We start from the raw sequence: 22,981 nt of genomic DNA on the forward strand, positions 1-22,981 counted from the left end.
TGTAGGTGCAAGTGGGACAATTTTATCCCAATAATGCAACACACTTTGAAAGCATCTGACCAACGATTGTCACCCGAATTGACAAAAGTGATCCACTCGAACGCGCCCCCAGGCTCAAGCGTTGTATTACTTCCGGTACTGTTATTGTACTTCCGAGACTGCGCGGTGCGAGTCACCTGACGGTTGTGTGGTTGCAGCCAGCGGGTTCAGCATTTGATACACGGGATTGGAAATAATCACAAAACAAACCATAATTTCAGGCCAAGAAACGAAGACATTTTCCGGTAAATCCGTTCTCGGTTTCCCCTCGCTAGCACAATGAGTGCCTGCACCCTAAATCGCTGGCTTCGTCTGGACAAAAACCCATTCAGGAGATGTGCCATCCGCTCGGAGCCGAGGAGGCAGTTCTCACACCCAGTCCAGATGTCAGAAACATCACTAGCAGCATTGGAGAGAAGGTATGATAGATAGATAAATACGCTAAATACAGATAGTTGTTTAGATACTTTGGTCTTACACGGGTTGAGGATAATAACCGGCTAACCTGGTTACCAAATGCTTTCAGATGTATTTTTTCTGAACGCGCATCTGCTTCGCCAGACCACACATATCTTCTCCAATATGACATTTTATCAGTTGATCCTGTATACGTGTAATAGATCTGGTGACAGAGCTGTTTGGAGACTGATTTCCATTGATTACTTGAAGCTACATGGATTCAGTGAATTCACCATATGGCATCAACTATAGATGCTTGTGACTGTCACTAGTGAAAAAAATATAAAAAAGACCTAACAAAACATTGTTTAACTCTGTATAACATTTTGTAAATGAATCCATGCCAAAGGTTTTCTGATCACAGGATAAAGATGGAGTCATCAAGCTGGAGATTCCTTCTACCAGTAGTTTGTAAAGAACACAAGATCACAATATCACACGTAGCCTAATACACACGAATACCAGGTCCAGGTTTGAAAAACGTTCAAGCTGTTGTTGATACAGAGCAGATGTTGTCATTTTAAAACCATGGTCTGGAAAACAGTGGTATTTAAAACACACACACAAACAAACAGTCATAGAAAGTTGAGCTCGTTTTGTGATACTGTTGGTTTCTTCAGAGTGGGATGTCCGTGCCAGTCGTGGGGAGCGCAGCCTCGACAACGGCACTGTGTTTTCCTCAGGGACATCTCCTTCTCATGGCCTGTGGCCAAATGGCACCTGATTCCCAATATAGTGCACTACTTTAGACCAGAGCCCTCCAAAAAGTAGTGAACTACATAGGGAACAGGGTGCCGTTTGGCCTCAGGCTATGCTCTCTATAGGGATTGTTTACTGTGTATAACTTGTTGTATCATAATGTGTGTAGTGAAAATGGGGCCACGTCCAACACAAGCTGTGGCCTGTTCAGAGATACATTATGTTTACAAATAGCAGGAGAAGTAGAACACTAAACGATGTCCTTTCTCTCATAGCATCAGTTTGCCGCGCACGGGCTAAAAACACATAATAATATTCATATTATTTGTCACATGCGCCGAATACAACAGGTGTAGTAGACCTCACAGTGAAATGCCGAATACAACAGGTGTAGTAGACCTCACAGTGAAATGCTGAATACAACAGGTGTAGTAGACCTCACAGTGAAATGCTGAATACAACAGGTGTAGTAGACCTTAAAGTGAAATGCTGAATACAACAGGTGTAGGTAGACCTTACAGTGAAATGCTGAATACAACAGGTGTAGTAGACCTCACAGTGAAATGCTGAATACAACAGGTGTAGTAGACCTTACAGTGAAATGCTGAATACAACAGGTGTAGTAGACCTTACAGTGAAATGCTGAATACAACAGGTGTAGTAGACCTCACAGTGAAATGCTGAATACAACAGGTGTCGTAGACCTTACAGTGAAATGCTGAATACAACAGGTGTAGTAGACCTCACAGTGAAATGCTGAATACAACAGGTGCAGTAGACCTTACAGTGAAATGCTGAATACAACAGGTGCAGTAGACCTCACAGTGAAATGCTGAATACAACAGGTGTAGTAGACCTCACAGTGAAATGCTGAATACAACAGGTGCAGTAGACCTCACAGTGAAATGCTGAATACAACAGGTGTAGTAGACCTCACAGTGAAATGCTGAATACAACAGGTGTAGAACTCACAGTGAAATTATGAATACAACAGGTGTAGTAGACCTCACAGTGAAATGCCGAATACAACAGGTGTAGTAGACCTTACAGTGAAATTATGAATACAACAGGTGTAGTAGACCTCACAGTGAAATGCTGAATACAACAGGTGTAGTAGACCTTACAGTGAAATGCTGAATACAACAGGTGTAGAACTCACAGTGAAATGCTGAATACAACAGGTGCAGTAGACCTTACAGTGAAATGCTGAATACAACAGGTGTAGTAGACCGTACAGTGAAATGCTGAATACAACAGGTGTAGTAGACCTTACAGTGAAATGCTGAATACAACAGGTGTAGTAGACCTTACAGTGAAATGCTGAATACAACAATTCTTTAAGAAGTCAATATATATATTGAGTAAATAACAATAGCGGGGCTATATACAGGGTATTACGGTACAGAGTCAATGTGGAGGCTATATACAGGGTATTACGGTACAGAGTCAATGTGGAGGCTATATACAGGGTATTACGGTACAGAGTCAATGTGGAGGCTATATACAGGGTATTACGGTACAGAGTCAATGTGGAGGCTATATACAGGGTATTACGGTACAGAGTCAATGTGGAGGCTATATACAGGGTATTACGGTGTAGTAGACCTCACAGTGTGCTGAGAGTCAATGTGGAGGCTATATACAGGGTATTACGGTACAGAGTCAATGTGGAGGCTATATACAGGGTGTTACGGTACAGAGTCAATGTGGAGGCTATATACAGGGTATTACGGTACAGAGTCAATGTGGAGGCTATATACAGGGTATTGCGGTACAGAGTCAATGTGGAGGCTATATAGGGTGTTACGGTACAGAGTCAATGTGGAGGCTATATACAGGGTATTACGGTACAGAGTCAATGTGGAGGCTATATACAGGGTGTTACAGTACAGAGTCAATGTGGAGGCTATATACAGGGTGTTATGGTACAGAGTCAATGTGGAGGCTATATACAGGGTATTACGGTACAGAGTCAATGTGGAGGCTATATACAGGGTGTTACGGTACAGAGTCAATGTGGAGGCTATATACAGGGAGTTACGGTACAGAGTCAATGTGGAGGCTATATACAGGGGTACCGGTACAGAGTCAATGTGGAGGCTATATACAGGGGTACCGGTACAGAGTCAATGTGGAGGCTATATACAGGGGGTACCGGTACAGAGTCAATGTGGAGGCTATATACAGGGGGTACCGGTACAGAGTCAATGTGGAGACTATATACATGGGGTACCGGTACAGAGTCAATGTGGAGGCTATATACAGGGGGTACCGGTACAGAGTCAATGTGGAGCCTATATACAGGGTGTTACGGTACAGAGTCAATGTGGAGGCTATATACAGGGGGTACCGGTACAGAGTCAATGTGGAGGCTATATACAGGGTATTACGGTACAGAGTCAATGTGGAGGCTATATACAGGGGTACCGGTACAGAGTCAATGTGGAGGCTATATACAGGGGGTACCGGTACAGAGTCAATGTGGAGGCTATATACAGGGGGGTACCGGTACAGAGTCAATGTGGAGGCTATATACAGGGGGGTACCGGTACAGAGTCAATGTGGAGGCTATATACAGGGGGTACCGGTACAGAGTTAATGTGCGGGGGCACCGGTTAGTCAGGGTAATTGAGGAAATATGTACATGGAGGTAGAGTTAAAGTTACTATGCATAGATAATAACAGAGAGTAGCAGCAGTGTAAAAGAGAGGTCTGGGTAGCCCTTTGATTAGCTGTTCAGGAGTCATGGCTTGGTGGTAGAAGCTGAGACTTATCCTAGACTAAAATGCATTTTCAATAGAGATTGTCCATTGATTAAGCTTTTTAGTCCAGGGATAGACCTTAATCCGTGTCCTGCAAACCTCCCCATAATCTTGGTTGAAGCATTCCTGGCATTCCACGGTGTAATGCACGGTAATGCACGCTGCCTCCTAGGTCTCGAGGAATTAGGCTGTTTTAAACCATCTTTCCATTAATCACTGGACTGACCTTAAAGAAATCCTTTCAAGAATGTGTTCATTTGTTATCATAGTTTACAGTCATAGTTTGGGTACCATAAGGAGCTTGCTTCCTGTGCTCATCAGCTCAATAGGCCATTCTTTCTTTGCCATATGATCTGAATATGCAACAGAACCCCATATAAATGAATGCACAGTGACGAGCTGAATCCCAACTGGCATCCTCTTACCTATTTAATGCACTCTTTTGACCAAGGCCCATAGGGCTCTGTTTTGACCAAGGCCCATAGGGCTCTGTTTTGACCAAGGCCCATAGGGCTCTGTTTTGACCAAGGCCCATAGGGCTCTGTTTTGACCAAGGCCCACAGGGCTCTGTTTTGACCAAGGCCCATAGGGCTCTGTTTTGACCAAGGCCCACAGGGCTCTGTTTTGACCAAGGCCCATAGGGCTCTGTTTTGACCAAGGCCCATAGGGCTCTGTTTTGACCAAGGCCCATAGGGCTCTGTTTTGACCAAGGCCCATAGGGCTCTGTTTTGACCAAGGCCCATAGGGCTCTGTTTTGACCAAGGCCCACAGGGCTCTGTTTTGACCAAGGCCCATAGGGCTCTGTTTTGAAAATTGTTGATCGACCAATTGGACAACATATTAAAAAGTGTATTTATCCATATATTGACACATCCTATGTGTTTAAAAAAAAAACAGCTATATGCCACGAGCTTGTCTGATGCTTTAAGCACAGTGTTTGATTAAGTCATTAAGACACAAATGACTAGAGGGAGCACAGCTGCCATTTCAACTTAAAAAAGTTGCCTATTACCTCCAATTCCCTCTCTAGAATAAAAAAAAAATCAATTGAGTTCACATCACCTCGTTCTCTCTACAGCTCCACCAGTCAGTCTGTTTCCATCACCTCGTTCTCTCTACAGCTCCACCAGTCTGTCTGTTTCCATCACCTCGTTCTCTCCACAGCTCCACCAGTCTGTCTGTCTTCATCACCTCGTTCTCTCTACAGATCCTCCAGTCTTTGTCTTCATCACCTCGTTCTCTCCAGATCCTCCAGTCTTTCTGTCTTCATCACCTCGTTCTCTCTACAGCTCCACCAGTCTGTCTGTCTTCATCACCTCGTTCTCTCTACAGATCCTCCAGTCTTTCTGTCTTCATCACCTTGTTCTCTCCACAGCTCCACCAGTCTGTCTGTCTTCATCACCTTGTTCTCTCCACAGCTCCACCAGTCTGTCTGTCTTCATCACCTCGTTCTCTCTACAGATCCTCCAGTCTTTCTGTCTTCATCACCTCGTTCTCTCTACAGCTCCACCAGTCAGTCTGTCTCCATCACCTTGTTCTCTCTACAGCTCCACCAGTCTGTCTCAATCACCTCGGTTCAAACGGTGCATGTTGTTTCTTTCCTCTAAGCCATCATTGTTTTGGTCTCAAATGCTGAGTACTCATTGGCTATTGGCAGCAGTCCCTGCCCAATCGTGTTGTAGCCCTGTTCATACTACAAGATGCACGACCACCATTTCTGACGTGTCAGAAATTTCAACAGATCCATAGATACAGCTCCGGGGTGGCGGGGTAGCCTAGTGGTTAGAGCGTTGGACTAGTAACCGGAAGGTTGCAAGTTCAAACCCCCGAGCTGACAAGGTACAAATCTGTCATTCTGCCCCTGAACAGGCACTGTTCCTAGGCCATCATTGAAAATAAGAATTTGTTCTTAACTGACTTGCCTAGTTAAATAAAGGTTAAAAAATAAAAGATGACTGTTGATGTTAAAATAAAAGATGATGTTCTGGTGGCATATCCTTCCCGTAGCGTTCCATACACTGGTCAAATCTATGCCAAGGTGCACTGAAGCTGTTCTGGTTGCACAACGCCTTATTAAGACACTTTATGTTGGTGTTTCCTTTACTTAGGCAGTTCCCTGTAGACGAGAATGTGTGACAAATGTCCTGTGATTTAACATGGAGACATTGACGTTTTAACCACTGAACCTGAGGGGACTCTTAGATGGGGTCTCCTAGATGCTAGATGGGGACTCCTAGATGCTAGATGGGGACTCCTAGATGGGGACTCCTAGATGCTAGATGGGGACTCCTAGATGCTAGATGGGGACTCCTCGATGGGGACTCCTAGATGCTAGATGGGGACCCCTAGATGGGGACTGCTAGATGGGGGGACTCCTAGATGGGGACTCCTAGATGCTAGATGGGGACTCCTAGATGGGGACCCGTAGATGGGGACCCCTAGATGGGGACTCCTAGATGGGAATTCCTCGGGGGACTCCTAGATGGGGACTCCCTAGATAGATGGGGACTCCTAGATAGATGGGGACTCCTAGATAGATGGGGACTCCTAGATAGATGGGGACTCCTAGATGCTAGATGGGGACTCTTAGATGGGGACTCCTAGATGCTAGATGGGGACTCCTAGATGCTAGATGGGGACTCCTCGATGGGGACTCCTAGATGCTAGATGGGGACCCCTAGATGGGGACTGCTAGATGGGGACTCCTAGATGGGGACTCCTAGATGCTAGATGGGGACTCCTAGATGGGGACCCGTAGATGGGGACCCCTAGATGGGGACTCCTAGATGGGAATTCCTCGATGGGGACTCCTAGATAGATGGGGACTCCTAGATAGATGGGGACTCCTAGATAGATGGGGACTCCTAGATAGATGGGGACTCCTAGATGCTAGATGGGGACTCCTAGATGCTAGATGGAGACTCCTAGATGGGGACTCCTAGATAGATGGGGACTCCTAGATGCTAGATGGGGACTCCTAGATAGATGGGGACTCCTAGATAGATGGGGACTCCTAGATAGGTGGGGACTCCTAGATAGATGGGGACTCCTAGATAGATGGGGACTCCTAGATAGATGGGGACTCCTAGATGCTAGATGGGGACTCCTAGATGCTAGATGGGGACTCCTAGATAGATGGGGACTCCTAGATGATGGGGACTCCTAGATAGATGGGGACTCCTAGATAGATGGGGACTCCTAGATGCTAGATGGGGACTCCTAGATGCTAGATGGAGACTCGTAGATGGGGACTCCTAGATAGATGGGGACTCCTAGATGGGGACTCCTAGATGCTAGATGGGGACTCCTAGATAGATGGGGACTCCTAGATAGATGGGGACTCCTAGATAGATGGGGACTCCTAGATAGATGGGGACTCCTAGATAGATGGGGACTCCTAGATAGATGGGGACTCCTAGATAGATGGGGACTCCTAGATGATGGGGACTCCTAGATAGATGGGGACTCCTAGATAGATGGGGACTCCTAGATGGGGACTCCTAGATGCTAGATGGAGACTCCTAGATAGATGGGGACTCCTAGATGCTAGATGGGGACTCCTAGATGCTAGATGGGGACTCCTAGATGCTAGATGGGGACTCCTAGATGCTAGATGGGGACTCCTAGATGATGGGGACTCCTAGATAGATGGGGACTCCTAGATGCTAGATGGGGACTCCTAGATGCTAGATGGGGACTCCTAGATGCTAGATGGGGACTCCTAGATGCTAGATGGGGACTCCTAGATGGGGACCCCTAGATGCTAGATGGGGACTCCTAGATAGATGGGGACTCCTAGATGGGGACCCCTAGATGCTAGATGGGAACTCCTAGATGGGGACTCCTAGATGCTAGATGGGAACTCCTAGATGGGAACTCCTAGATGGGAACTCCTAGATGGGAACTCCTAGATGGGAACTCCTAGATGGGAACTCCTAGATGGGAACTCCTAGATGGGAATTCCTAGATGGGAACTCCTAGATGGGAACTCCTAGATGGGAACTCCTAGATGGGAACTCCTAGATGGGGACTCCTAGATGGGGACTCCTAGATGGGGACTCCTAGATGGGGACTCCTAGATGGGGACTCCTAGATGGGGACTAGAGAGTTGGGTATCTGTCCTGGGTATCATTTGTTAGCCTTTTAACATCAGTGTTTAACTTCGGCTAACACTGTTATTGTCTGTTTAGGAAAGAGCACTTTGTGACACAAGCCCAACTCTCACAGCTGGCTGGGCAGGCTACCAGGAAAGTTTTGTCAGTGTTTTCCACCAGCAGCAGTAGCAGCTCCTTTTAAATGAGGTTGTCTTTTAGGGCCTTGTATTACAAAACTCTCTCTCCTCCCCACCACTATTACAATGCTGCTTTGATGTCCTGATACAGTTGTAATACCTAACAACATAGTACAGTCATGTGATCTGTTATTAGCTGTAGAGTACCAGTCATGTGATCTGTTATTAGCTGTAGAGTACCAGTCATGTGATCTGCTATTAGCTGTAGAGTACCAGTCATGTGATCTGCTATTAGCTGTAGAGTACCAGTCATGTGATCTGCTATTAGCTGTAGAGTACCAGTCATGTGATCTGCTATTAGCTGTAGAGTACCAGTCATGTGATCTGTTATTAGCTGTAGAGTACCAGTCATGTGATCTGCTATTAGCTGTAGAGTACCAGTCATGTGATCTGCTATTAGCTGTAGAGTACCAGTCATGTGATCTGCTATTAGCTGTAGAGTACCAGTCATGTGATCTGTTATTAGCTGTAGAGTACCAGTCATGTGATCTGCTATTAGCTGTAGAGTACCAGTCATGTGATCTGTTATTAGCTGTAGAGTACCAGTCATGTGATCTGTTATTAGCTGTAGAGTACCAGTCATGTGATCTGTTATTAGCTGTAGAGTACCAGTCATGTGATCTGTTATTAGCTGTAGAGTACCAGTCATGTGATCTGCTATTAGCTGTAGAGTACCAGTCATGTGATCTGCTATTAGCTGTAGAGTACCAGTCATGTGATCTGCTATTAGCTGTAGAGTACCAGTCATGTGATCTGCTATTAGCTGTAGAGTACCAGTCATGTGATCTGCTATTAGCTGTAGAGTACCAGTCATGTGATCTGCTATTAGCTGTAGAGTACCAGTCATGTGATCTGCTATTAGCTGTAGAGTACCAGTCATGTGATCTGCTATTAGCTGTAGAGTACCAGTCATGTCTGTAGTGTAGTGTATGTTGGGTGGTATGTTGGGTGGTATTCTCTGGTTAGAAGTAGTGCACTATGTTGGGTGGTATTTAGGACACATCCAACTACTTAAGTTGTTTCTATGGTCTTCATGTTTCCTGCTTCTAGGACCAAATTCTGCCCAATGGGACGCCGGTGGAGACATCTAGTCCCTCCTCCTCGTCCTCCCTCCTGAACCGGCTGCAGCTGGATGATGACCTGGATGGAGAAACACGTGACCTCTTCGTCACCGTCGACGACCCGAAGAAACACGTCTCCACCATGGAGACCTACATCACCTACAGAGTGGTCACTAAGGTGGGTAGGGTCCTCTCGCATGCTTGCTGTCTCTCAGCTCCATGGAGAGTCAATGTGTCTGTGGAGAAGCTGTCTGTTACCCTCTGGAGGACACGTGATGCTGAAGGACCTCAGATCTGGAATGTGGATGGAGGACACGTGATGCTGAAGGACCTCTAATCTGGAAAATACAACCTGTAATGTGGATGGGAAAACACAGCATCTGCCCCAACCCTTTCAACCATAAAGCTTTGTTGCTGTTAGAATTCTGTTTTTATTCTGTCATCAAATAGACCAACTTAGAGGCTGGAGCAACACAATGTTGTCATCTCTCCCTTCTCGCTCATCCCCCTCTTTACCTCTCCTCACCCCTCTTCACCTCTCCTCACCCCTCTTCACCTCTCTTCACCTCTCCTCACCCCTCTTCACCTCTCCTCACCTCTCCTCACCCCTCTTTACCTCTCCTCACCCCTCTTCACCTCTCCTCACCCCTCTTCACCTCTCCTCACCCCTCTTCACCTCTCCTCACCCCTCTTCACCTCTCCTCACCCCTCTTTACCTCTCCTCACCCCTCTTCACCTCTCTTCACCTCTCCTCACCCCTCCTCACCTCTCCTCACCTCTCCTCACCCCTCTTCACCTCTCCTCACCCCTCTTTAGCTCTCCTCACCCCTCTTTAGCTCTCCTCACCCCTCTTCACCCCTCCTCACCCCTCTTTAGCTCTCCTCACCCCTCTTCACCCCTCCTCACCCCTCTTTAGCTCTCCTCACCCCTCTTCACCTCTCCTCACCCCTCTTCACCCCTCTTTAGCTCTCCTCACCCCTCTTCACCCCTCTTTAGCTCTCCTCACCCCTCTTCACCTCTCCTCGCCCCTCTTCACCTCTCCTCACCCCTCTTCATCCTCTCCTCACCCCTCTTCACCTCTCCTCACCCCTCTTCACCTCTCCTCACCCCTCTTCACCTCTCCTCACCCCTCTTCTCCTCTCACCCCTCTTCTCCTCTCCTCACCCCTCTTCTCCTCTCCTCACCCCTCTTCACCTCTCTTCACCCCTCTTCACCTCTCTTCACCCCTCTTCACCTCTCCTCACCCCTCCACCTCTCCTCACCCCTCTTCACCTCTCCTCAAATCAAAATCAAATGTATTTATATGGCCCTTCGTACATCAGCTGATATCTCAAAGTGCTGTACAGAGACCCAGCCTAAAACCCCAAATAGCAAGCAATGCAGGTGTAGAAGCACGGTGGCTAGGAAAAACTCCCTAGAAAGGCCAAAACCTAGGAAGAAACCTAGAGAGGAACCAGGCTATGTGGGGTGGCCAGTCCTCTTCTGGCTGTGCCGGGTGGAGATTATAACAACATGGCCAAGATGTTCAAATGTTCATAAATGACCAGCATGGTCGTATAATAATAAGGCAGAACAGTTGAAACTGGAGCAGCAGCACGGTCAGGTGGACTGGGGACAGCAAGGAGTCATCATGTCAGGTAGTCCTGGGGCATGATCCTAGGGCTCAGGTCCTACGAGAGAGAGAGAGAGAGAGAGAGAGAGAGAGAGAGAGAAAGAGAGAATTAGAGAACACACACTTAGATTCACACAGGACACCGAATAGGACAGGAGAGGTACTCCATATATAACAAACTGACCCTAGCCCCCGACACATTAACTACTGCAGCATAAATACTGGAGGCTGAGACAGGAGGGGTTAGGAGACACTGTGGCCCCATCCGAGGACAACCCCAGACAGGGCCAAACAGGATATAACCCCACCCACTTTGCCAAAGCACAGCCCCCACACCACTAGAGGGATATCTTCAACCACCAACTTACCATCCTGAGACAAGGCTGAGTATAGCCCACAAAGATCTCCGCCATGGCACAACCCAAGGGGGGGCGCCAACCCAGACAGGATGACCACATCAGTGAATCAACCCACTCAGGTGACGCACCCCTTCCAGGGACGGCATGAGAGAGCCCCAGTAAGCCAGTGACTCAGCCCCTGTAATAGGGTTTAGAGGCAGAGAATCCCAGTGGAAAGAGGGGAACCGGCCAGGCAGAGACAGCAAGGGCGGTTCGTTGCTCCAGAGCCTTTCCGTTCACCTTCCCACTCCTGGGCCAGACTACACTCAATCATATGACCCACTGAAGAGATGAGTCTTCAGTAAAGACTTAAAGGTTGAGACCGAGTTTGCATCTCTGACATGGGTAGGCAGACCGTTCCATAAAAATGGAGCTCTATAGGAGAAAGCCCTGCCTCCAGCTGTTTGCTTAGAAATTCTAGGGACAATTAGGAGGAGATTCTAGGGACAACTCTCCTAACCCCTTTTCACCTCTCCCCATAGGACTCTGGTCTAAAGTAGTGCACTATATAGGGAATAGGAAGACCCATAGGACTCTGGTCAAAAGTAGTGCACTATGTAGGGAATGGGGTGCCATTTGGGACGAATACAGTAATCACAGTCCAGAGGACAGATATGGGACTGGAGTAGATGGACTGTATCATAACAACCGTCCAGTGTTTGTGATAAGGGTCGTATGCATGGCAGCGTTGGATAACCGCCCTAGTGAAAGAAGCACTCATTATAAACCCTGCCAATGATTGAGGGTTTTAGTTTAGTAGTGTTTATGTTGTCTGAGACTCATTATAAACCCTGCCAATGATTGAGGGTTTTAGTTTAGTTGTGTTTACGGTGCCTGAGAATAAGAACTTGGTCCTTGGCTGATTAGAGGTACCCTGGTTAACCTAGTTACCCCAAACTGAACACTGTACTGTGAAGTGAAACCATGGTGAACACATTGACCAGTGTGGTTTAACCAGGCCAGAAGGGTCATTCCTAACCAACACAATAGTCGGGCCTAATTGGGATTCTAGCCCAGATATTGTGTCAGTGTTGTCACGATACCAGAATTTTGACTTGGATGCTGATGGAGACCTCACTTGGAGGTCCTTGACTTGGAGACCTCACCATACCATATTATCACCATACTGAGACCTCACCATACCATATTATCACCATACCATATTATCACCATACTGAGGGACCTCACCATACCATATTATCACCATACTGAGACCTCACCATACCATATTATCACCATACTGAGGGACCTCACCATACCATATTATCATTATCATACTGACCATACTGAGGACCTCACCATACCTCACCATACCATATTATCACCATACTGAGGACCTCACCATACCATATTATCACCATACTGAGACCTCACACCATACCATATTATCACCATACTGAGACCTCACCATACCATATTATCACCATACCATATTATCACCATACTGAGGACCTCACCATACCATATTATCACCATACCATATTATCACCATACCATATTATCACCATACGGAGGGACCTCACACATCACCATACCATATTATCACCATACTGAGACCTCACCATACCATATTATCACCATACCATACTGAGGGACCTCACCATACTGTATTATCACCATACCATATTATCACCACACTGAGAGACCTCACCATACCATATTATCACCATACCATATTATCACCATACCATATTATCACCATACTGAGGGACCTCACCATACTGTATTATCACCATACCATATTATCACCATACCATATTATCACCATACCATATTACCACCATACCATATTATCACCATACCATATTATCACCATACCATATTACCACCATACCATTAGTATAGCACCACCATGTCATTATCATTAGTAGACTCTGTATAGAACCACCATGTCATTATCATTAGTAGACTCTGTATAGAACCACCATGTCATTATCATTAGTAGACTTAGTATAGAACCACCATGTCATTATCATTAGTAGACTTAGTATAGAACCACCATGTCATTATCATTAGTAGACTTAGTATAGGAGTCTTGTAGAACCGCCATGTCATTATTATTGGTAGACTTAGTATAGAACCCTTGTAGAACCAACATGTCATTATTATTGGTAGACTTAGTATAGAACCACCATGTCATTATCATTAGTAGACTTACTATAGAACCACCATGTCATTATCATTAGTAGACTTACTATAGAACCACCATGTCATTATCATTGGTAGACTTAGTATAGAACAACCATGTCATTATTATTGGTAGACTAAGTATAGAACCACCATGTCATTATCATTAGTAGACTTAGTATAGAACAACCATGTCATTATCATTAGTAGACTTAGTATAGGAGCCTTGTAGAACCACCATGTCATTATCATTAGTAGACTTAGTATCGCAGCCTTGTAGAACCACCATGGAGATGTAGGCCTTAGAGCACCTCCTGTTTAGTCTTAATACTGTAACTTAGAGACCTACATTTAACTACTTATTGAAATGTACTTTATCAATCAATCATTTATTTGTTCAAGTCATCAAACAGCATACAAGTCATTCATGGTGTGAAATGCAATCAGGCATTTTAGTTTTAAAATACCAAAGGGACCACTGAATAATTAGTGTAAACAATAAACAGGCCTAAACCGTTCCATTTAGTGACGGTCTTGGCTGTAATAAATGCTTTATATAAACAGACTCTCTGGTACGCTTGTCATCTATTTAGTGTTGTTTACATTGCTCCAAATGGTCAGAAAAACGATATTGTAATCTAACAGCAAACATAATATGGACGCGGCGCTTGCTTCTTACCTTCTTTTTCCTCATCTCCAGTATTTTCCACAACACATTTATTCCACATGCCAGACTTCCCCTTTACCTCCTGAGCAACCAGTAAACATTCCCCCGTTTCGAGTTTATTTATCAGCTCCTCTGCATCCATCTTGCTGTCACACGTGTTATGGTGTTCAGAGTTTGTTAGAACCAATTTATTGATGTGATTATGATATACTGTAAAGGTCAGGCCCTATTGATGCATACACGTGTCACGCAAAGAGAGCAAGTGTTGAGGGAATGGGGAATGTTTTTCCTAAACAAATGAGGGATATCGGAAACAGATCTTTTCATACAGAAGTGGCTGTAATTATGTATCAGCTTCAGCAACAAGGACAGCACTATAAACACTGTTGATGTTCTGTGGTTGTAGCTGCAGCAGGGAGGAGAGAGAGACAATGGGTTCTAGTCACAGGGAGGAGTGACAGACAATGGGTTCTAGTCACATAGTCACAGGGAGGACAGAGAGACAATGGGTTCTAGTCACAGGGAGGAGAGCGAGACAATGTGTTCTAGTCACGGAGGAGAGAGAGAAAATGGGTTCTAGTCACACAGTCACAGGGAGGAGAGAGAGACAATGGGTTCTAGTCACAGGGAGGAGAGAGAGACAATGGGTTCTAGTCACAGGGAGGAGAGAGAGACAATGGGTTCTAGTCACAGAGAGAGAGACAATGGGTTCTAGTCAGAGAGAGAGACAATGGGTTCTAGTCACAGAGAGAGAGACAATGGGTTCTAGTCACAGGGAGGAGAGAGAGACAATGGGTTCTAGCCACAGGGAGGAGAGCGAGAGAATGGGTTCTAATCACAGGGAGGAGAGAGAGAGACAATGGGTTCTAGTCACAGGGAGGAGAGAGAGAGACAATGGGTTCTATGGGCACTAGTCACAGGGAGGAGAGAGAGACAATGGGTTCTAGTCACAGAGAGAGAGACAATGGGTTCTAGTCAGAGAGACAATGGGTTCTAGTCACAGGGAGAGAGAGACAATGGGTTCTAGTCACAAGGAGGAGAGAGAGACAATGGGTTCTAGCCACAGGGAAGAGAGAGAGACAATGGGTTCTAATCACAGGGAGGAGAGAGAGACAATGGGTTCTAGTCACAGGGAGGAGAGAGAGACAATGGGTTCTAGTCACAGGGAGGAGAGAGAGACAATGGGTTCTAGTCACACAGTCAGTCAGGGAGGAGAGGGTTCTAGACAATGGGTTCTAGTCACAGGGAGGAGAGAGAGACAATGGGTTCTAGTCACACAGTCACAGGGAGGAGAGAGAAAATGGGTTCTAGTCACAGGGAGGAGAGAGAGAAATGGGTTCTAGTCACACAGTCACAGGGAGAAGGGTTCTAGTCAGACAATGGTTCTAGTCACAGGGAGGAGAGAGAGACAATGGGTTCTAGTCACAGGGTCTCAGGAGAGAGAGAATGGGTTCTAGTCACAGTCACAGGGAGGAGAGAGAGAAATGGGTTCTAGTCACAGGGAGGAGAGAGAGAAATGGGTTCTAGTCACAGGGAGGAGAGAGACAATGGGTTCTAGTCACAGGGAGGAGAGAGAGACAATGGGTTCTAGTCACAGGGAGGAGAGAGAGACAATGGGTTCTAGTCACAGGGAGGAGAGAGAGACAATGGGTTCTAGTCACAGGGGAGGAGAGAGAGACAATGGGTTCTAGTCACAGGGAGGAGAGAGAGACAATGGGTTCTAGTCACAGGGAGGAGAGAGAGACAATGGGTTCTAGTCACAGGGAGGAGAGAGAGACAATGGGTTCTAGTCACAGGGAGGAGAGAGAGACAATGGGTTCTAGTCACAGGGAGGAGAGAGAGACAATGGGTTCTAGTCACAGGGAGGAGAGAGAGACAATGGGTTCTAGTCATAGGGAGGAGAGAGAGACAATGGGTTCTAGTCACAGGGAGGAGAGAGAGATTATGGGTTCTAGTCACAGGGAGGAGAGAGAGACAATGGGTTCTAGTCACAGGGAGGAGAGAGAGACAATGGGTTCTAGTCACAGGGAGGAGAGAGAGACAATGGGTTCTAGTCACAGGGAGGAGAGAGAGAGAGAGAGACAATGGGTTCTAGTCACAGGGAGGAGAGAGAGAATGGGTTCTAGTCACAGGGAGGAGAGAGACAATGGGTTCTAGTCACAGGGAGGAGAGAGAGACAATGGGTTCTAGTCACAGTCACAGGGAGGAGAGAGACAATGGGTTCTAGTCACAGTCACAGGGAGGAGATAGAGACAATGGGTTCTAGTCACAGGGAGGAGAGGGTTCTAGTCACAGGGAGGAGAGAGACAATGGTTCTAGACAATGGGTTCTAGTCACACCTTCACAGGGAGGAGAGAGAGAAAATGGGTTCTAGTCACAGGGAGGAGAGAGAGACAATGGGTTCTAGTCACAGGGAGGAGAGAGAGACAATGGGTTCTAGTCACAGGGAGGAGAGAGAGACAATGCGTTCTAGTCACAGGGAGGAGAGAGAGACAATGGGTTCTAGTCACACAGTCACAGGGAGGAGAGAGAGAATATGGGTTCTAGTCACAGGGAGGAGAGAGAGACAATGGGTTCTAGTCACAGGGAGGAGAGAGAGACAATGGGTTCTAGTCACAGGGAGGAGAGAGACAATGGGTTCTAGTCACACCTTCACAGGGAGGAGAGACAATGGGTTCTAGTCACACAGTCACATGGAGGAGAGAGAGACAATGGGTTCTAGTCACACAGTCACAGGGAGGAGAGAGAGACAATGGGTTCTAGTCACAGAGAGGAGAGAGTGACAATAGGTTCTAGTCACAGGGAGGAGAGAGAGACAATGGGTTCTAGTCACAGGGAGGAGAGAGAGAGACATTTTTTTTAGTCGGGGACAGTCCTACGGTATTCTTGGATTTCAGTGCGGCCTCTCTGGTCCAGTTCGGATTTGGTTTAGGACATATTTAACCGATCAATAGTTTTTTTTTGTCACCCTTGGTGAACATAACTCAATACATATCAAATGTGGCTTTCCACAAGGTTTGATTTTGGGTCCGTTACTGTTCAGTTTGTTATATATGTTACCCCTTGGCATCGTTATCAGAAAGCACAGATTTTCACTGCTAGGCAGATGATACACAACTTTACATCTCTGTGTCACCAGAGGATTTTAGCTCCACGGATAAATTATTAGACTGTATTAGTGATTTTAAATAGTTGGGTGGCTCAACTTCCAACAGCTAAATCAAGACAATACCGAGGTACTTATTGTTGGAGCCAAAGCACAGAGAGAGAATCTCGAGACACATTTTTATTCACGGGCAATAAAGATAAAACACCAGGTAAAAAACCTAGTTGTTATTTTAGATTCTGAACTCAATTTTGAATCACACATTAGGAATGTGACCAAAATAGTTTTTTACCACCTGAGGAACATTGCCAAGGTGCAGCTGTTTCTCTCTCAGGCTGATACAGAGAGACTGATCCATGCTTTTATTACAAGCAGGCTTGTTGGCTTTGGGGATGACCAATGAGATGTAGCGCGTGCTACGGGTGGGTGTTGTTATCGTGACCAGTGAGCTGAGAAGGCGGGGCTTTACCTAGCAGAGACGTATAGATGACTTGGAGCCAGTGGGTCTGGCGAAGAATATGTAGCAGGGCCAGCCGACGAGAGCATTCAGGTCGTCGTGGTGGGTGGTATGAGGTGATTTGGTAACAAAACGGATGGCACTGTGATAGACTGAATCCAGTTTATAGTTGCGGTGAGTCCCTGTCCTAGATTCATCCCCCAGATAGGCCAGTCGTGTGAGAAACTCGTGGGTGGTATGAGGTGATTTGGTAACAAAACGGATGGCACTGTGATAGACTGAATCCAGTTTATAGTTGCGGTGAGTCCCTGTCCTAGATTCATCCCCCAGATAGGCCAGTCGTGTGAGAAACTCGTCAAGCGGTCAGGCTAGTGAAAACTTTAATCTCTCAATTTAAAAAACAAAACGTGTCAATACTCCTTGATAATCAGCGCACTTCTGTATGTTGTAAAAGTGTTACATGGTCACTGCCCATATCATTGCATAGTGCAGAAAATACACAAGAGTTCAGGGACTTGCTTTAACCATTTTCACTGTAGTGTCCAAAATGTCTTTCAATCTGTCAGGCATTCCCTTGGCAGCAAGAGCCTCTCGGTGGTTGCTGCAGTGTAGTGGACCCAAGTGGCATCAGGAGCAACTGCTTGCACGCGTGTTACCACTCCCCTATGTCTCCCTGTCGTGGCTTTTGCTCCATCAGTACAGACCCCAGCAGCAGCTACGTTTACGGCCCGTTAGTGGAATTCCCACGAGAGAGTAACGGTTCATGTGATTGGATGTTAATTATTTCACTAGGCCGCCTGTATTTGACATTGTGTTGTAATTTATTTCGCTGAACACTAGATGGTTTAATTGTATTTTTGGCTGTGAAACGAGGCTGAGAGAAAAAAGCCTAACCCAAAAATGGAAAATATAAATGGACTGTTTGAAAATGTGAAGGGAAGTTTAAAAAAGAAAAGTTAAATATATATAGTCTTTTTTTTGAAAATGTGAATCACATTTTAATTTGGCGTACCCCCGATGGCATTGTGTGTCGCCCAGTTTGGGAATACCTGCTCCAGACTGGTGGAGTTTGACCTACCACAGTACTCTGAGGCTAGGTAACACAGTGTAACCCTCCATGTCTCTCTCTCTCTCCAGACAACGCGGGTGGAGTTTGACCTACCAGAGTACACCGTGAGGAGACGCTACCAGGACTTTGATTGGCTCAGGACCAAGTTGGAGGATAGTCAGCCTACACATCTCATACCAGTAGGTAACCCTTAACCCTTAACCCCTGACCCTAGACGACACGCTTTAAGTACAAAAGGGAAAATAAATAAACACATATGGGTTGTATTTACAATGGTGTTTGTTCTTCACTGGTTGCCCTTTTCTTGTGGCAACAGGTCACAAATCTTGCTGCTGTGATGTCACACTGTGGAATTTCACCCAGTAGATATGGGAGTTTATCAAAATTGGATTTGTTTTCAAATTCTTTGTGGATCTGTGTAATCTGAGGGAAATACAGAGGGGCAAAAAAGTATTTAGTCAGCCACCAATTGTGCAAGTTCTCCCACTTAAAAAGATGAGAGAGGCCTGTAATTTTCATCATAGGTACACTTCAACTATGGCAGACAAAATGAGAAAAAAATCCAGAAAATCAAATTGTAGGATTTTTAATGAATTTATTTGCAAATTATGGTGGTCACCTACAAACAAGCAAGATTTCTGGCTCTCACAGACCTTTAACTTCTTCTTTAAGAGGCTCCTCTGTCCTCCACTCGTTACCTGTATTAATGGCACCTATTTGAACTTGTTATCAGTATAAAAGACACCTGTCCACAACCTCAAACAGTCACACTCCAAACTCCACTATGGCCAAGACCAAAGAGCTGTCAAAGGACACCAGAAACAAAATTGTAGACCTGCACCAGGCTGGGAAGACTGAATCTGCAATAGGTAAGCAGGTTGGTTTGAATAAATCAACTGTGGGAGCAATTATTAGGAAATGGAAGACATACAAGACCACTGATAATCTCCCTCGATCTGGGGCTCCACGCAAGATCTCACCCCGTGGGGTCAAAATGATCGCAAGAACGGTGAGCAAAAATCCCAGAACCACACGGGGGGACCTAGTGAATGACCTGCAGAGTGCTGGGACCAAAGTAACAAAGCCTACCATCAGTAACACACTACGCCGCCAGGGACTCAAATCCTGCAGTGCCAGACATGTCCCCCTGCTTAAGCCAGTACATGTCCAGGCCCGTCTGAAGTTTGCTAGAGAGCATTTGGATGATCCAGAAGAAGATTGGGAGAATGTCATATGGTCAGATGAAACCAAAATATTACTTTTTGGTTAAAACTCAACTCGTCGTGTTTGGAGGACAAAGAATGCTGAGTTGCATCCAAAGAACACCATACCTATACCATACCTATATGAAGCATGGGGGTGGAAACATGGAAAGAATGAATGGGGCCATGTATCATGAGATTTTGAGTGAAAACCTCCTTCCATCAGGGCATTGAAGGGCATTGAAGATGAAATGTGGCTGGGTCTTTCAGCATGACAATGATCCCAAACACACCGCCCGGGCAACAAAGGAGTGGCTTCGTAAGAAGCATTTCAAGGCCCTGGAGTGGCCTAGCCAGTCTCCAGATCTCAACCCCATAGAAAATCTTTGGAGGGAGTTGAAATTCTGTGTTGCCCAGCAACAGCCCCAAAACATCACTGCTCTAGAGGAGATCTGCATGGAGGAATGGGCCAAAATACCAGCAACAGTGTGTGAAAACCTTGTGAAGACTTACAGAAAACGTTTGACCTCTGTCATTGCCAACAAAGGGTATATAACAAAGTATTGAGATAAACTTTTGTTATTGCTCAAATACTTATTTTCTACCATAATTTGCAAATTCATTAAAAATATTTTTTTTCTAATTTTGTCTGCCATCGTTGAAGTGTACCTATGATGAAAATCACAGGCCTCTCTCATCTTTTTATGTGGGAGAACTTGCACAATTGGTGGCTGACTAAATACTTTTTTGTGTCTCTATGGTCACACATTTGGCAGGAGGTTAGGAAGTGCAGCTCAGTTTCCACCTCATTTTGTGGGCAGTGTGAACATAGCCTGTCTTCTCTTGAGAGCCATGTCTGCCTACGGCAGCCTTTCTCAGTTGCAAGGCTATGCTCACAGGTCTGGCTGAATCTGTGCAGAAGATCTAGGTGCTGCTCTAGGCCCTCCTTGGTTGGGTACAGAAGCACCAGATCATCAGCAAACAGTAGACATTTGATTTCAGATTCTAGTAGGGTGAGGCTGGGTGCTGCAGACTGTTCTAGTGCCCTCGCCAATTCGTTGATATTTATGTTGAAGATGGTGGGGCTTAAGCTGCGTCCCTTCTTCCCGCAGGGTCGTGGGGTGAGACAATGTGTGTGTTTTTTCCCCAACACCAAATTGAGTCAAAAGCTTTTTTGAAATCAACAAAGCATGAGAAGACTTTGCCTTTGTTTTGGTTTGTTTGGTTGTCAATTAGGGTGTGCAGGGTCAATACGTGGTCTGTCGTACTGTAATTTGTTAAAAATCAAATTTGACATTTGCTCAGTACATTGTTTTCACTGAGGAAATGAATGTACGAGTCTGCTGTTAATGATAATGCAGAGGATTTCCCCAAGGTTGCTGTTGATGGCATATCCCACGGTAGTTATTGGGGTCAAATATGTCTCCACTTTTGTGGAGTGAGGTGATCAGTCCTTGGTTCTAAATATTGGGGAAGATGCCAGAGTGGAGGATGATGTTAAAGAGTTTTAGTATAGCCAATTGGAATTTGTAGTCTTTATAATTTCATTGAGGATACCATCAACACCACAGGCCTTTTTGGGTTGGAGGGTTTGTATTTTGTCCTGTAGTTCATTCAATGTAATTGGAGAATCCAGCAGGTTCTGGAAGTCTTTAATAGTTGATTCTAAGATTTGTATTTGATCATTTATATGTTTATTCTTTCTCTGTCCCCCCCAATCTCAATTTCTCTCGCTCTCTCTCTCTCTCTCTCTCTCTCTCCCTCTCGCACGCTCTCTCTCTTACACTCTCTCCCTCTCGCACTCTCTCTCTCCCCTCTCTCTTGCTCTCACTCACACACTCTGTCACTGTTGCTCGCTCTGTCTCGCTCTCTCTCGTGCGCCTCGCTCTCTCTCCTGTCTCGCTCGATCTCTCTTGTGCTCTCTCTGCCCCCTCCAGCCCCTCCCTGAGAAGTTTGTGATGAAGGGGGTGGTGGACCGGTTCTCTGAGGAGTTTGTTGAGACGAGGAGGAAGGCTCTGGATAAGTTCCTGAAGAGAGTGGCTGACCATCCTGTCCTATCGTTCAACGAACACTTAAACTCCTTCCTTTCTGCCAAGGTATGTTAGTAGAGCTCTTCAACCAGAGCCCGATGGGCCCAGATGTTATCGGGTTAGGACCGGGTTAGGACTGTTTTTCATCAATGCCTGAGGAATGGTTAGGACTCAGGTATAATTAAATTGATCTGCTGCAGTAAAGTCTGACTGATCATAACGTGGTGTCAGAAGTGCTTCAACCTTGTCAAATATAAGACAGGAAAGATGATTTGTTTAGAAAAAAATGATAATGTTCCTTGAGTTGTCGGAGTTTAGACCAAAAAGTAGCCAACAGCTAAGTACTCTGTCAAGTCTCTTCGTGGTTGAGCAGAGCCAGAGATACATTTGAGAAGATTGGAAATCGTATTTACACGGGGGGGTTCAGGGAGTGACTGACTAGCAGAGGAAGTTTGTGGTTCCGGGCCGGGCCTTAAATTAGGCAGAATCCTTCGGGCCTGAAGGTCACTGCCATGGGTACAGCTCAGGCTTAACATTGATGCAGGGCTCTATATAGTATGTTAGCATGGGAGGTATGACTGTAAATATCACTCTCTCGTAACTCTGTAAATTAAATAAAGTTTTAAGGAGTATCCAATCAAAGTCTTTCAAACGTCAGTTAGTCTAATGTTGTAACAGTGGTGGACAAGGCTCTACCCTGCGTGTTGTAGTGTTAACCTGCGTGTTGTAGTGTTAACCTGCGTGTTGTAGTGTTAACCTGCGTGTTGTGGTGTTAACCTGCGTGTTGTGGTGTTAACCTGCGTGTTGTGGTGTTAACCTGCGTGTTGTGTTGTGGTGTTAACCTGCGTGTTGTAGTGGTAACCTGCGTGTTGTAGTGTTAACCTGCGTGTTGTATTGTTAACCTGCGTGTTGTGGTGTTAACCTGCGTGTTGTGGCGTTAACCTGCGTGTTGTGGCGTTAACCTGCGTGTTGTGTTAACCTGCGTGTTGTGTTAACCTGCGT

At 45.8% G+C, this 22,981-nt stretch overlaps 1 protein-coding gene across 1 annotated transcript in view; it reads left to right on the plus strand.

The window, feature by feature from the left end:
- The first annotated feature begins 327 nt into the window (after positions 1 to 327).
- Positions 328 to 22,981, plus strand: part of LOC112236779 (sorting nexin-30) — a 39,076-nt gene continuing 16,422 nt past the window's right edge. Inside the window, exons 1-4 of the mRNA XM_042302784.1 lie at positions 328 to 458; positions 9,301 to 9,489; positions 18,816 to 18,926; positions 21,887 to 22,045. Of these exons, the coding sequence (XP_042158718.1) occupies positions 375 to 458; positions 9,301 to 9,489; positions 18,816 to 18,926; positions 21,887 to 22,045 (543 nt within the window). The 5' untranslated portion in view covers positions 328 to 374. The remainder of the gene's footprint in view (positions 459 to 9,300; positions 9,490 to 18,815; positions 18,927 to 21,886; positions 22,046 to 22,981) is intronic.

Source organism: Oncorhynchus tshawytscha, linkage group LG20 (assembly GCF_018296145.1).
Source record: "Oncorhynchus tshawytscha isolate Ot180627B linkage group LG20, Otsh_v2.0, whole genome shotgun sequence".
NCBI lineage: Eukaryota > Metazoa > Chordata > Actinopteri > Salmoniformes > Salmonidae > Oncorhynchus > Oncorhynchus tshawytscha.